At 43.1% G+C, this 14,252-nt stretch overlaps 1 protein-coding gene across 1 annotated transcript; it reads left to right on the top strand.

The window, feature by feature from the left end:
* Nucleotides 1–52: 52 nt before the first annotated feature.
* PRDX6 (peroxiredoxin 6) lies at nucleotides 53–13,429 on the top strand. Its single transcript, XM_027086297.1, has 5 exons — nucleotides 53–234; nucleotides 4,055–4,211; nucleotides 7,539–7,685; nucleotides 8,677–8,823; nucleotides 10,143–13,429. The coding sequence occupies exons 1-5, from the start codon at nucleotides 140–142 to the stop codon at nucleotides 10,269–10,271; spliced, it is 675 nt and encodes a 224-aa protein (XP_026942098.1). The 5' UTR covers nucleotides 53–139; the 3' UTR covers nucleotides 10,272–13,429.
* The last annotated feature ends 823 nt before the right edge of the window (nucleotides 13,430–14,252 follow it).

Below are 14,252 nucleotides of genomic sequence, written 5' to 3'. Positions count from 1 at the left end.
TGGTCCCGCCCACCCCCGCCCCTCCCGTCCCGCCCCTGGAAGCCCCATTTATTCCGCCTCCCAGCACACACGCCGGAACCAGCCAGCTGGTGGTTGTCGCCGTTGCGCCTAGTCCTCCTACCGTGTCATCGCTGCCGCCATGCCCGGAGGGCTCCTTCTCGGGGACAAGGCTCCCAACTTCGAGGCCAATACTACCATCGGCCGCATCCGTTTCCACGACTATCTGGGAGACTCGTAAGTGGCCACCTCTTCACCCTATCCTGACCTCGGGTTACGCCCGGACTCAGGGGTGCCTTCCCTTGTTTCTCCCTTCCGTCCTCCTCACCGCTCAGCCCCCTGCTCGCCGCCCGCCTCCTCCCCGCACCAGTTCCTGCACGTGCCTCTCGTTGTGTGGCCTCTGCCCCGCGGCGGCCGAGCGCTGCTGGCTGGCCCCGACCCTCCGGCCCGCCCTCCGCCGGCCATTGGATCCTCTCTCGCCTTCCGTCCCCCGCGTGGCTGGGCCGGCTCCGGAGTGAGGAAGGGGGAGGGGAACAAAATTGGGACCGCGCAGGTCCCGGGTTCGGGAGGCTGGTGCGGAGGAGAGCTCGTCTGTTTGCCTCTGTTTGGTAAACTGTGCAAGTAGTATGGTCCAGCCGAAGTCCGGAGGGGGCAGGGGCCGGGCAGCATCGGCGGTCAGTTCCCCGGTACTCGTGCCCAGGGTCGCACCTCTTCCCTCCCTCCGTTCTGGAATTTGCTCCCTGGGGAAGGTTGGTGTCCAAAGCCAGAGTCAGAGGACACTGCTACTGGCTGAAGGTTCAGGAAGGGCCCAGCGTGTTATGTGAGGGTTCTACTTGCTGCAGTGGTATTTGCAGTCTTCTCAGCACAAAAAATTTGAAACCACCAGGTGCCAGATAGTGGCTGAAAGACTTTTTGCCCAGAACCTCCCCCAGCTGCTAGAATGTGATTTGATAACAGCTTTGGGAGGAACCCAGAACACTCTGTATGTGTGTGTGTCCTTCATTCCAGAACTTGCAACACCTTGAGGGAAGGGCTTTCTGAGGTTGTTCATGCCATGGATAGCCAAGCACCTGGACACCCGTACCTCCCCCTTTGAGACCCTTTTGTTTCACTGCAGAGTGCCTCTCACTGCCCCTTCCCCCTTCTGCCTTGCTTCCAGCCTCAGGTAGACTTGCCAAATTGGTGACCCATGATCTAGCCTGGCAATCATACCTTTATGACTAGGAGTATATTGGCGTTACTGTGGTTGTACAGCTCCTGAATCAGCGAACTTTAAGTTGATTAGATTTAATGTGAAATATCCCAGATGTGTCTAGTTACATTATAGTTCTGGAGTTCCAGTGGCCCCATTACACTGTGGTCTAAGGTGTTAGAATTCCTTCTTGCTTTGTATCCCTTTTATATACAGTGTCCAGGTACATATATTACAGACAGAGGGTGCAGTTTATGAGATTAATCAAGGATTGGACAGGCCTGTGCAGAGCACCTGGGAGAGATTCTTATACCTTAGGCCTAACCAACCCCTTACAGCCCCTTAAATCCATTTTCCAGCTACTGATTAAGGGAAGAGCTAAGTTTTTTGCAAGAGAGGACTAGGCTAGAGAAAGGATGAGAAATGGAACATTCAGGCAATAAAGGCCGGGAAAGAATTCAGAAATACCGACTATGCCCAGTCTCATACTCAGAATTTAGGTATTAGTATTTCTCCAAAACTCGATGGGATTTTCAGATAATGTTCCTTCCCATTCCTGCCTACAGCCCTCACCCTCATAAAACAAAATTTTCCCAGAACTCTTAGGTTGCAAATAAATATTAATATAAAGCATATTTACTGTAGCAATAGTTATAAATGATGTCACTATTTAAGCTAACCCTATTTGTTTGGGACTTTTTTGTTGTCATTTATTATCCTCGATCTATCTTAATTTGACTAAAAGTGGTACCTTCTCAGGGAGCCATAAGTAGGAAGATGAGAAAACTATCTGCATCTAAACAAAAATATACAAGTCTGCCTTGGGTCAGGCATGGGATAGTACTATTTCCTGCCCTACCCCGAAAATAAATTGAGCCCTTTATATCATTGTAATACATGGATTTTTGCCTAATATAATTTTTCCAAACTCCATTCTTAATGTGATTTCAATTCATACTATCAATTTTTGATCCAGGTGTGTTCTGGAGAAAATTAAAATAATTTCAAACGTTACAGGTTCTACCCTGCCCCTGACAACTGGAAACAACTAAGGGGTTTGGGTGCTGCATTTAGTGAGTTTATTGAGCCCAGTCACTGTTTCTGTATGTGTGGGGTATAAGCAGCTTCTTCACAGTACATCTTCACCAAACAAAACATGGGTTTTCCCTGGGTTTTCTGGGGCTTAGTGAGTGGGGACCCCTCCCTTAAATGAAGAAACCTTTTGTCTTTTGAAAATGAGGAAAAAGGAAAGGGGATAATGTAATTGTATTCCTCTGAAGAGCAGCAGTAGGGAGACTTAGAGGAGAGGCAGGCCACAGTAAGACATTCCCAGAGTTTATCCTGTTCCTAGCCATGTGGCAAACTAGAGTTTCGGCTTCTGGGAGAGGGGAGGATGTGAAGTGATCTCAAACGAGTTCCTTAACATGATTCAGCAATACAGTCTCCTGATTCACAATGGAAAGAGAATGCCTGATTTTTCTAATTAATCACCTCTTTAACAATACAGGAAGAAGTGCCCTGCTCATTTTTTCTCAAGTTCTGGAGACTTTCCTTAAGTCTCATCTGACCCTTAAACAGATCCTTTACCACAGACTCTAAGGCCTACATTTTACTCATAGCTAGCTTATTTCAAAACATACTTAATGTCTTATTGCCCTTTATCAAAAGTAAACATACCACACCCCTCCACAATCTTAAAAATATTACCTCTCTCTTCCCAGTCTTGCCATAGGGCCATCCATCCTTTTTGTAAGAAGGTCTTTTCCTTTCCTGAAACCTTGGGAGTTGAGTGGCAAATGTAGCCGGGAATTAGGTACCTTGTCTCTGCTTTCTTCTTTGTGCTTCAGAAAACTTGGCAATCTTTAGGGAAGTCAGCTTGGCTTCTAGGCTAGAGTTAGTCATCTACTAGTTTAGGATCCTGCTTTAATGTTGTTAAGTCAACAGGAGTGTGGAAACTGTGTGTTAGGTTTTCCTTTTCAGTCAAAAGAGTAGTTTCTGTTGCCCAGGAGAAGGAAACAGTACTCCAAAGTTCTTGGTGACTTTTAGCTTGAAATGTGCTTAAAACTTACAAGAATTTAACCTTAGGCAATGATGATTTAGATATTAGTATTTCCCTAAGAATCTGTAGTTGTAGAAATCGACATTGGAGGCTATCATTTTCTACCCACTTGGTCTAACGCAAAAAGAATAATAAACTGCAAATGAAGAGATAGGTAAAACTCTTAAAATGCTGTTGTTTGGTCAGGGTACAAATATTGGGTGTCCCATTTAGCAGGTTAGATCAGTAAACTAGTTTTACAGAAGTTTTTATATCTGTTCACTTCAAAGAACCAAGTGTCAGCTTTAATTTTACATATAAATAGAGGATAGAAGCCTATTTATTTCAGATTACATAATCTGTTTATTATTGTAGTCAGGCATTGGTCTAGATTCAGGGCATATTGGAACATCCATTACTGGAGGTGAATGTCAGCATATCTGTGCTTAGAAAAAAATGTAGAAAGAGTAAAAAGAAAAAAAATTATTTCAGTAAGTACTTGGTTTGAGTAGCACAGATTTTATTAGCTGAAAAGGACTCAGGGTGGCTCTAGAGTTATTAAAGGAGGCAGCATCCTTATAGTCTTTTTAAATATTTATCATGTTGAATTTCATATCTTTGATTGAATTGGGCTTTAAACATAGGCTTTTCTGGAGATAAGAAGATCAAAAAGCATTCCTCAACAGAAAAGTTTAAAAGTGATTGTCTTCATAAGCACTCATTTGAAAAAGAAAGTCATTTTTGATCTAGGATTTGTGATTTTTCATTGTACGTGATGCTGGTGATAATCTATTCATTCAACTGTGACCTTCTTTTCCTTCATTCAGATGGGGCATTCTCTTCTCCCACCCTCGGGACTTTACCCCAGTGTGTACCACGGAGCTTGGCAGAGCAGCAAAGCTGGCACCAGAATTTGCCAAGAGGAACGTTAAGATGATTGCCCTTTCAATAGACAGTGTTGAAGACCATCTTGCCTGGAGCAAGGTACAGTACCCGTTGGCATATGCTTTGAGGTTACAGATTAAGCTATAAATTTTATAGAGTAGCTTGGTTTTTTGAGGTGAAGGTACAAGTAAGGCTCAGATTCAGCCTTCACTGATTATTTGAAAGTCTGACTTGGACTGCACAGTGACCTCCACCTTGCTAAATCCAGTGGTCAGTTCTCAGCCCCCTTCTTTCTTGGCTTCCAGGACACCACTTCTCTAGCTGTTCCTGCTCATGTGCGGCATGAGCTTCCTCATCTCCCAGCTCCTAATACTGAATATATGCTGGAGTTGCCCTGGACTCACTTCTTGGACATCTTCTCTTTTTATCTACATTCTTCACCTTGGTAAACTCATCCACCCACATCTCTATGCTATGATTCCCAAATTTCCATCTCTAGGCCAGACTCTGCTGGCTTCCAGATTGGTGAAACCACCGCCTACAGCATCTCCCCTGGGATGTCCTATCACCTCAAATCCAGCATGTCTAAAACGGGACTCCTGTTCTTAATCCCGGGGGTCTTACTCATCTCAGCTAATGGCATCTGTATTTTTGTAGTTGCTCAGGCCAAAAATCCAGGAGTCATCCTTAATTCCTCTGGTGTTTTCACTTCACATGTCTGATTCATCAGCTAACTTGCCTGCTCTACCTTCAAAATATATCCAGAATCCTGTTTGGAAGACTCTTTCCCCAGGGATCTTTGTGGCTTGCCCTCACGCCTTTCAAGTCTCAACTCAAATGATACCCATTAAGGCCACCCTTGGCCTCCTTATCTAAAATTATAACTCCCCTCTGTACTCCCCATCCTCCCCTGATTTGTCTCCTTAGCACTTGTCACCGTCTAAAATACTCTGCACATTGCTGATTTCGTTTGTTTGTTTCTCCCCACCAGAGTGGAGGCTCAGCAGGGAAGACTCCTGTTTCGTGCACTGCTGGAACAGTGCCCAGTACTCAGGAACTCCTAGGCAGGCAGGCAGTCTGTATTTGTCAAATGAATGAACTGAAGGACCTGTGTACTCCCAACAAAAGGATTTACTTGGATAATAAACGTGGTGGTCTAGATTTAACTTGAGAACATTTTAATGACTTTGCTACAGTGTCTACTAAATAATGATAGGGAACTTTCAAAGGATGCTTACTGTGCACTAGGCACTATGTCGAGCACTTGACATGCAACTGAATATACGATGTAGTACTGACTTGTGAGCTGGCCACCTGGGCCTGCATCCCATGCCACTTTATACCAGTTAATTCTAAGTGTCTGAGATTAGAAGAATCATGTATAGGAGAAAAGGGAAGGCATTTCTCTTTCTTGAGGTGGATTGTTTTCATTCCTTACACTTGGCTGTGAATGGTCATTGGCATTTCCACAGTATCTCACAGGCAGTTTCTCGTTAGTTTCTGGGAGCAGCCCTGTAGGGGAGGTATATGGTTCCTGCTCCCAGCTCTTCAGATGAGAGTACTTTTTTCACCCAGGCAGTTGGAAGGACACACTAAAGACTTCCCTGCAAGAAAATGGTGGCAGTGGGATTTGAACCCCAAACTAATACTCTCTTTGATACTAGATGATAGAGAGTAGGAATTTGCTTGATTTTAGGATAAAGCCAAAGCATATTGTTCTTTGCTTTTCATGGGTGTAATGTAATGCCTATCATGCAAATGGCAGGGTTGAGAATTACTGCAGAGCAATCATTGCAAGTACAGGTGGCTGAAGGAAGAGTTTATAGCCAATTATATAATACCCTTCAAAGTATAGGAACACACCCAGGTTCATTTTCACTGGTGAGCTTGTGCCTTAGAATTTTCAAAATTGTGATTGCATTAAATAGGAAATAAGTCCCAACTTTCAGAAGCAGTGTCCAAACTTTGACACACAACTGGTTACGTAGGAAACCTCAAGGTGCCTCTAGTATGAAACCATATTGATTATTTTAGCTGTGGCGACCTGATAGACCGCCAGTGACGGCAGAAGGGAAGTTAAGCTAATAAAATTAAGAAACATGTTAAAATTTGTTGTTATCCATTTCAGAGTTCATGAATGCCACTTTTATCCTATGGCATCTCTGTTGAGAAATCCACAAAGGTTCATATCTGCTATGCCATCAACTCCTGTTTTACTTTCAAGGCTCCACATAATAAATCGACCTTATTCCAGCTTTAACGCCTCTTTTTCACTACTTCCTAAAACTCTACCCAGATAAATTCCTCTTTCGCCAGTCAACAGTTTATGCTCAGACTTGCCTACATGTTTCAGTAACATTGCTCCCCCTCCCTGGAATGCCTTCTCTTGCCCTGTGAAAATCTTATCCACCCTGCAAAGGCCCAGGAAAAAGTCATATGCCTTTCTTGAAGTCTCTCCTAACTCCGGCAGTCTTACAAATGGGGATGCTGGTGTACTTCAGCATTTGCCATTTACATATTACCGTCTTGCGTTTGTTGCTACTTCTTACGTAAATCATCCAACTAAATTAGAAGTTCCTTTAAAGGCAGGAACCGTGTCTTCCTCATTTGCATCCCACACGTACTTACCATAACACTTAGCCCACCTTAAGTGCAATGTCAACACCAGATCAAATAACGAAGCTAGATTTTTTTTTTTCCCCCAAAACTTCCCAGAATAGAAAAATGGATGAAGTTTTTAACTAGGGGAGGAAGGGATAGAGAGTGGAAGCAAGTACATTATTGTCCTTTAGTTCAGACTTGGAATGCTTTGTTTTTATGTGGATTTCACCCTAGTGTAAATTCACCTCTGCCTTTTCACACATTTTTACCTTTGACTTGTCCTTGAAGTGAATATTCAACTCTCCATTCTTGTGTTTGCTTTAAGTTTTGTGTTTTCTTTTCATGTCTTAATATCTTCGTTACAGTAGCTTAATGTCTGAGTCAGGGTGCTTTTGAGGCAGGGGCCAGATCTATAAAATTATCTTTGCATGTGCTTTAATTTCTGGATGTGGACTCATTGCTACTGATGGTTTTTATAGTATTTGGGTACGCATAGGTACCCTGGATTGAAGTCTAACTCTATATTATTCAACTTTTAATGCTGCTTTCTCAGAGCAGTAAACGCATGCTGAATTTTAAGAGACTTGGGCATGAGAAGGCTCTAGGTTATAACCTAAGTACTACACCCTACCGTTATTCCTGTCAATGAGCAATTGGGATGAGGAGTAGTGTTCATGCATTAATTTTCTTATTAAAATTGCTTAGAGAAATTATGATGATTATGGTCCTCTCTTCCCTGTCTTACAAGACAATGACTGTTAACTGATTGAATTCAGAGGATATGCCTGGTTTAGTTTCCTCTTTTCTCTCTCCCCTGCATTTCAGGATATCAATGCTTACAATGGTGATGAGCCCACAGAAAAGTTACCTTTTCCCATCATTGATGATAAGAATCGGGACCTTGCCATCCAGTTGGGCATGCTGGACCCAGCAGAGAAGGACGAAAAGGGCATGCCTGTAACAGCTCGTGTGGTGAGTTGTATACATCCATTACATAGTCATTGTGACTGACCAGGCTACATATGTCCAAGTAAATGCTTGGACCAACTAAAGGAAATGGGGGACTATGTCCAATTAGGATATAAGTGTCCTGGTGGCACTCTCACTTCTTATCTAAATGCTGGTACAAAGTAAAATTTTTCAGCTAAACTTCTAAACTGCTTAATTCACAGCTTTTGAAAATACATAAAAATAGTTATCCTAGGGCTTCCCTGGTGGCGCAGTGGTTGAGAGTCCGCCTGTCAATGCGGGGGACACGAGTTCGTGCCCCGGTCTGGGAAGATCCCACATGCCGCGGAGCGGCTGGGCCTGTGAGCCATGGCCGCTGGGCCTGCGTGTCCGGAGCCTGTGCTCCGCAATGGGAGAGGCCACAGCAGTGAGAGAGAGGCCCGTGTACCACAAAAAAAAAAAAAAAAAAAAAAAAAAATAGTTATCCTAGGATGTCACCTAAAATTGAGAAATCTTTTTCTGTAGTCCTCCTGACAGCCCACTCTTTAAGGCGGTGGGTCATAGCCTTCTTCGTAAGGCATCCCTGGTTTTGAATTCTTATTTGTTCTGTCCTTACCCACTAGGGAACAAACTTATTCCCACATCTGCAAAAATATACAACAATTTGAGGACCAGGATCAACTCCCATTAGTATTATTTTTATGATAATCTTCTGTAGTTAACATAGTACCTTCCTGAGGCCTTTCCTGGATTCAGTTCGCAAATCAGTGTTTCTTACTGAGACAGCCAGAGCCAAATATAATTTCCTTCAAGTTTAGAAATATAACGTGGAGAAGAAAATCATGTCTACTCCAGCCACCCGGTTTGTTTGGTGTATCTTTCTAGATATTTGCAGATTTCTGTTGTTGTTTTGTTTTGAACATTTTTAATGACTTAAGAGCCTTCTGAGAGGCTTTAGTATCAAAAACATTCAAAGAGTTCTTTCTTCCTGTTTATGTGTCTATGTGCTTTGCAGGTATTTGTTTTTGGTCCTGATAAGAAGCTAAAACTGTCCATCCTCTACCCGGCTACCACTGGCAGGAACTTTGATGAGATTCTCCGAGTAATTATCTCTCTGCAGCTGACAGCAGAAAAGAGGGTTGCCACGCCAGTTGATTGGAAGGTAAAGATGTTAAAAGGGCAGATACCCAGCGTGCCTGGAAGGCCTGTGGGGCCAGTCTCTCAGTGGCTACCTCCAGGGTCAGTGTTACGTGGGGCTCTTGTTTCTGGCATGCAAGTACACTGGGAGGGCTTTTCCTCCTGGCTGAGTTTAAGATTTGCTGAGAGGCCATTTTCAGGGTCTTTAACCCCTTTTATACAAACTCCCTGTATTTCTAACTTTTAGATTATTTGGACAGATTAATTGGTCAGAATCATTCCTTTTCCTAGTAAAAGGATTTTTTAAAAAACCTTTAACTCTTCCCTGATGGCAAAATATTTATAGCAGAACCTAGACTGGCCACTTAAGTCGTGGGTATAAACCTATGTGGTGTATTAATGTCTTGAAACATTTCATTTCTCTTAAGCTTCAGTCTTTTAAACCTATGTAGAATTCTCTGAAACCTGTTCATGAACTTTTAATCTCTAAGATTCCTGACATATGTAGGACATGGATAATATCACAAGACTGTCTTAACATTGCTACATTTTTTTAATATGCTAACCTGAACACCTGGTTTTGTTATTTTGTTTCTTCTGACAGGCAAACCATTTATATTCTGTTTCCATTCTTTGACCATATGTTTATTGAGTGCAGACAGTAGACACTGGGATGCAGCAATGAACAATCAGTGTAAAGTCCCTGCCCTCATAGAACTTAAATTCCAGTTGGTAGAGACAAACAATAAACAAGTTTATAGTATATTAGGTAACGATAAGTACGACAGAGAGTAATCAAGGAGAGGTGGGGAGAAGGGGAGCACAGGTGGGAGGGTTGGTTTTATATTTGGCTGTCAAGAAAGGCCCTTCTCTGAAGGGACCTTTGGGAAGGACGTGAAAGAAGTGAGAGACCAAGTCACGCATATTTAGGAGGGAAGAGCACGGCAGGCTTGAAGGAACAGCTAAGAAGCTTTTCTAATAGTGAGCTTGGCATGTTCAAGGAATAGGAGAGCCACCGTGCTGGAAAAGCAGCAGCAGGAGGTGGGGGGAGAGGCCGGGGATGGGAGAGGAAGCCAGATTCAGTCACGCAGGGCAATGATAAGGACTTAGGTGGCAAGCCATTACTAGATTTAAAACAGGACTATTTCTTGTTAAGGTGGGGAAATACTTCCCTTCCCAAAGTGTCAAAGATCAACTTGCGAAAACAAAATTCCTCAGAGGGGATAGAGCAAAGGAGATTTGATTATTCTCATCAGCAACTGCAGCTACTTTTCTGAAGTTAATTATTGCCTTTAGCCTTCACTATAAGATTGAATTTCACCATTCACAATGTCTTTTCAATAGAATGGAGACAGCGTGATGGTCCTTCCAACCATCCCTGAAGAGGAAGCCAAAAAAATTTTCCCTAAAGGAGTCTTCACCAAAGAGCTCCCATCTGGCAAGAAATACCTCCGCTACACCCCCCAGCCATAGGCTGGCTCTCCACAGAGTTGGTGCTGGAGCTGCTCACTGAGCACCGTGAGCCAGAGGATGCCAGCTGCCCATCATGTTTTCCTGCAGCAGTACCATAAAAACATCCTGGTGTGATCACAGCCAAGGTCTTTAGGTTGCTATACTACTGGCTTATTAAATGAAAATGGCACTACAAATTCCTTGGGATTCTTTGCTCTGTGCCTTTAGCAGCATTCTCTTCTGTTCATATATCTTAATATTCTCTGCTGACTCTCTTTGAAATCTGAGGCTCATCCTGTTGGATCTCTGCAGGGTTTATGACCAACAAGGTGGTATCAGTTTATGGTTGAAAAAGCCTGCTTTGCTCCATCATAGAATGAGTATCAGGTTTTTTCAGCTGTTCTAATCAAATCCTCTCTTCTGTTACCCATTTTGGGAAGGAATAGAACTTGGGGTTCAGCTTCCTCTGTACATACCTACATATGTAACCTAAGAACTGAGTAACCCAGATGTTCTTCAATATTTCATGTTTTGATCACAACTGGGGGCAAAACCTTTTCGATTCTGTAATTTTCCAGTAGATAACTGAAGGATGAGCAGGGGGAAGGAATCTTTAAGTATTTTGCTATCAAGAAAATTTTTCAATAAATTTCTATTGAAAGTGGGAAGCTACAGAAAAGGTTCCACTTGCCTGCCAGGGAGGTGTACCAGAGGCATGAGCAACACGACAGTGCCAGGTGCCTTTCAGAGTATTTCTGGATGCCAGTTGGCTCTACGATGAAGTGCACATGAAAGGGCACACCTTGGGAAGAGGGGAGAGGGTGACTGAAAATGTTTTATTATAGATTTATTCTTGCAGTGGGGGAGGGGGACTATTTTCTGAATTTTACTTCTTAGTGATCAGCAAGTAAATCCTTTGTTAAAACGTGATCAGAAAATTCTGTTGTCACATTTTCAAGTACTAGTTCGGACTCATGTCCTGAGGGCAAATGTTTCCTTGCTAGATTTGACATGCTCTTCTCCAAAGACAGACACATAAAATTTCATATAATGAAAATGGAGGAGCGGCTGATGAAGATGTGATTCCAGGGACTTCCCTGGTGGTCCAGTGGTTAAGACTCCGCGCTTCCACTGCAGGGGGCACGGGTTTGATCCCGGGTCGGGGAACCAAGATCTCACGTGCTGCCCAGTGCGGCCAAAAATAAAGTAAAATAAAATGTGTTTCCTTTGCTTTGTAAAACAAAATAGAAAAGAAAATGTATTCCACCCCATCTCTTGGCCTACTTTGCTTCTTCATGTTACTTGCCTGGGTCCTGTGGAATTTGTGACCCCCACTACAAAGAACTCTCCTAACCTGATACCTTAAAGGGATTCCTAGATTTAAGAATATGAATCTTGAGGATAATGGGACATCTTTTGCTTTTCTGGAAAGAGCGCTAAGTATTCTGAACTCATAGTCTCTCAGACTTATTATGCTGTGCTAAGTCCTAGGTTTAGAAGGAAGTGTCCCATACCTGGTATAGTCTCTTGCATGTAGCCCTCTATACTTTTACTGAGTATAATAATGTAAAAGCTGATCCCTGGTGCCATGTTTCAGAGAAGTCAGTACGCTTTCAGTTGCCTTGATTTCTGCACATGTAAAATTTGGGTGACACTAAGAAGGTTGAGAAGGAAGGTGGAAATTCCAAGTTACCTATCCTGGTGAATGCTGGTCTGAAAGAGACTTAAAGGACTGGCATCTTGCTGTCATCTCTTATCCAAGTCACTATATGTTTTGGCCTTAAAGAACTAAGACTATCTGGTTCTCCTTAGCACATCTCTTCTGAACTAATCCCTGAATCCTCGCATTCTGTCACCTCCCTAACTGTGAGGTTCCGCACTGCTGTCTTCCCTTGGCTATTTGCCTTCTTCAGCCCTTGTCTCTCGGAGAGTCTCGCCTCAACTTTCTTTTATGGTGACAATTCAAAGTCTAAGTCTCCAACATTAATTATTCAAACTTGAGTCTTATCTTTACTGATCGATGGAACATTGGCCATTGAATTTATAAATTCAAAATCAAATTATCAGTTCTTCCCCCAATAAATCTATTGCCCCTTTTATCACTCACTCAGGCACCCAAACTTTGGTGGGCTATATCTACTCGACCCACATAGGTGCTGCCACTGTGAAAACGCTGAAAAGCTCAAGGAAAAGGGAGGTCATGTACCCGCAAAATGATCTCTGGTTCTATTATGAAGCAGCCATGAAGCCATAAGACTGTGAAAGTATTCTTCTCCAAATATAAAATGTTACATAATGAATATGCATTGCCATAGTATAGTATAGTATATTCTTAATATACTATGGGGCTTAGAGAGGAGAGTTCCCCTTTCCAGGATTGTTGCTCTGTTTTCATAGGGAGAACAGATTTAATAAATCCGAAGATTTATTAACTGTAAGTGAATTATACAGCCACTGTGGCTATGAGAGAAGCATAGGAATTTGAGAGGCAGTCCACCATGTGCCTTCTCAGACAATCAGCAAATGTTCTGGCTAGAAGAGATGGTCATCTAAGATTAGCAAAGTGATCAACTTGAGGCTCCTGTGTGGTCTTGCCAGAAGTCTGACCTCCCCTCCAACCTCTACCCTAAGGGTAGGAATATGCATTAAGAAGCTCAGGAAAGGGTAAGGAGCCAGAATGGCTGTGTCTAAAGGGCCAAGTCAAGATGCCAATTGGATGCAGTGAACTGGCACAGTGATTTACTCCATTTGACCCCTCCACTTTGGGGCAATGCAAATTGAGGAAGTACAGCTTTGATTCAAGCTTAAAGGGTGCATTAACTAGTTAAGAGGTCATTGCCACCTTCTCAGTGATTGGTTCAGAAATGGGCATTGAGACACAAATAGAAGACCAACAAAGCTTCTGCAAGAATTCTTTCTCACACGAGAGCTACTGGGAGGCATTTTTCTCTCTCACACTGAATATGGACAAGAAAACATTAAACTGCTGCTGGCAGCCATGTTACAGCCTGGGAGCAGGGATCCAGCCATAGAATGAGGCTGTAAAGGTCAACAGCCAAGTGGAGAGAAAGAAAAACATCTGATTCTTTATGATCTTCACTGAATCTGCCAACTGTGAACCTGTCCTACCTCTGGACTTCTATTACATGAAATAATAAATAACCTTAGTGTTTAAGCTTTTTTGAGTTGGGTTTTCTGGTACCTGAGGCCAAAAGCATCCTAACTGATATGCATGGAATGAAGTATCCTCTAGCTGTTTCAAATACATGGCAGTGTGCCTCCTAAGCAAGATTGTAGAGCAGACATCTGTTTTCTGCTACTTCTTTATCCCCTACCTTAGGCATCTCAAGCTTCAGTATGCACTAAACCACATGAGGAATGGGTTAAAATGTGCAGGCCAGGGGCCTACCCCCAGAGATGGATTCTACAGATGGCCAGAAGTTCTTCATCTGTAACAACCCTATACCAGGTATGGGATTGTGATGCAGAGTACAGCAGACACTGCAGTTCACCCAATATCCATTTCCCCTTATTCTTTACGAAAAATACCCAGATTGTATTAATGGTGGCAAGTTGAGGTGCCAGTTAAAATTCATCTTAAGATGACAGATCAGTGTGGTCATGTGATAGTGCTGGCCTGGGATGGGGTCCCTTCCTGACTAAAAGGCAAAGCCTAATAAAGAGAAAGCACCTTGCCTCACTGAAAAGCAAATGGGATGCCCAAGTTACAGATGTCATTTTGCCACCCTGAGGATAAAAGTCACAGGCCAAGGATGAAGGAGAAGGAGGCTACAAGGAGACTGGGTCTGTGATAACTTCCTTAAACAGCCAGGCAGTCCTGTGGGTCTGTAATGTGCAGCCACACCTGACATTTGTTGACACACAGGTGCTCCGCAGGCCACTCTGAGAAATACTGCCCTATTCTAGGTATCCAGAACGTTCGTAAAAGGCTTGACTTTTTCTCTTATGTTTCCTTCTATTCTTCTATTATGGTTTTCCCTG

This window comes from Aethalodelphis obliquidens, unplaced genomic scaffold, assembly GCF_003676395.1.
Source record: "Aethalodelphis obliquidens isolate GAN/ISIS:26980383/991018 unplaced genomic scaffold, ASM367639v1 scaffold55, whole genome shotgun sequence".
NCBI lineage: Eukaryota > Metazoa > Chordata > Mammalia > Artiodactyla > Delphinidae > Aethalodelphis > Aethalodelphis obliquidens.
Note: the sequence above shows the minus strand (reverse complement) of the source record. Positions and strands in the feature narration are given on the sequence as shown.

Bases quoted from the DNA above. Each gene is read 5' to 3' on its own strand.
- PRDX6 (XM_027086297.1), top strand. From the start codon at position 140: ATGCCCGGAGGGCTCCTTCTCGGGGACAAGGCTCCCAACTTCGAGGCC. The intron at 235-4,054 runs GTAAGTGGCCAC...TCCTTCATTCAG, and splicing joins CACGACTATCTGGGAGACTC to ATGGGGCATTCTCTTCTCCC. The intron at 8,824-10,142 runs GTAAAGATGTTA...TCTTTTCAATAG, and splicing joins CCACGCCAGTTGATTGGAAG to AATGGAGACAGCGTGATGGT.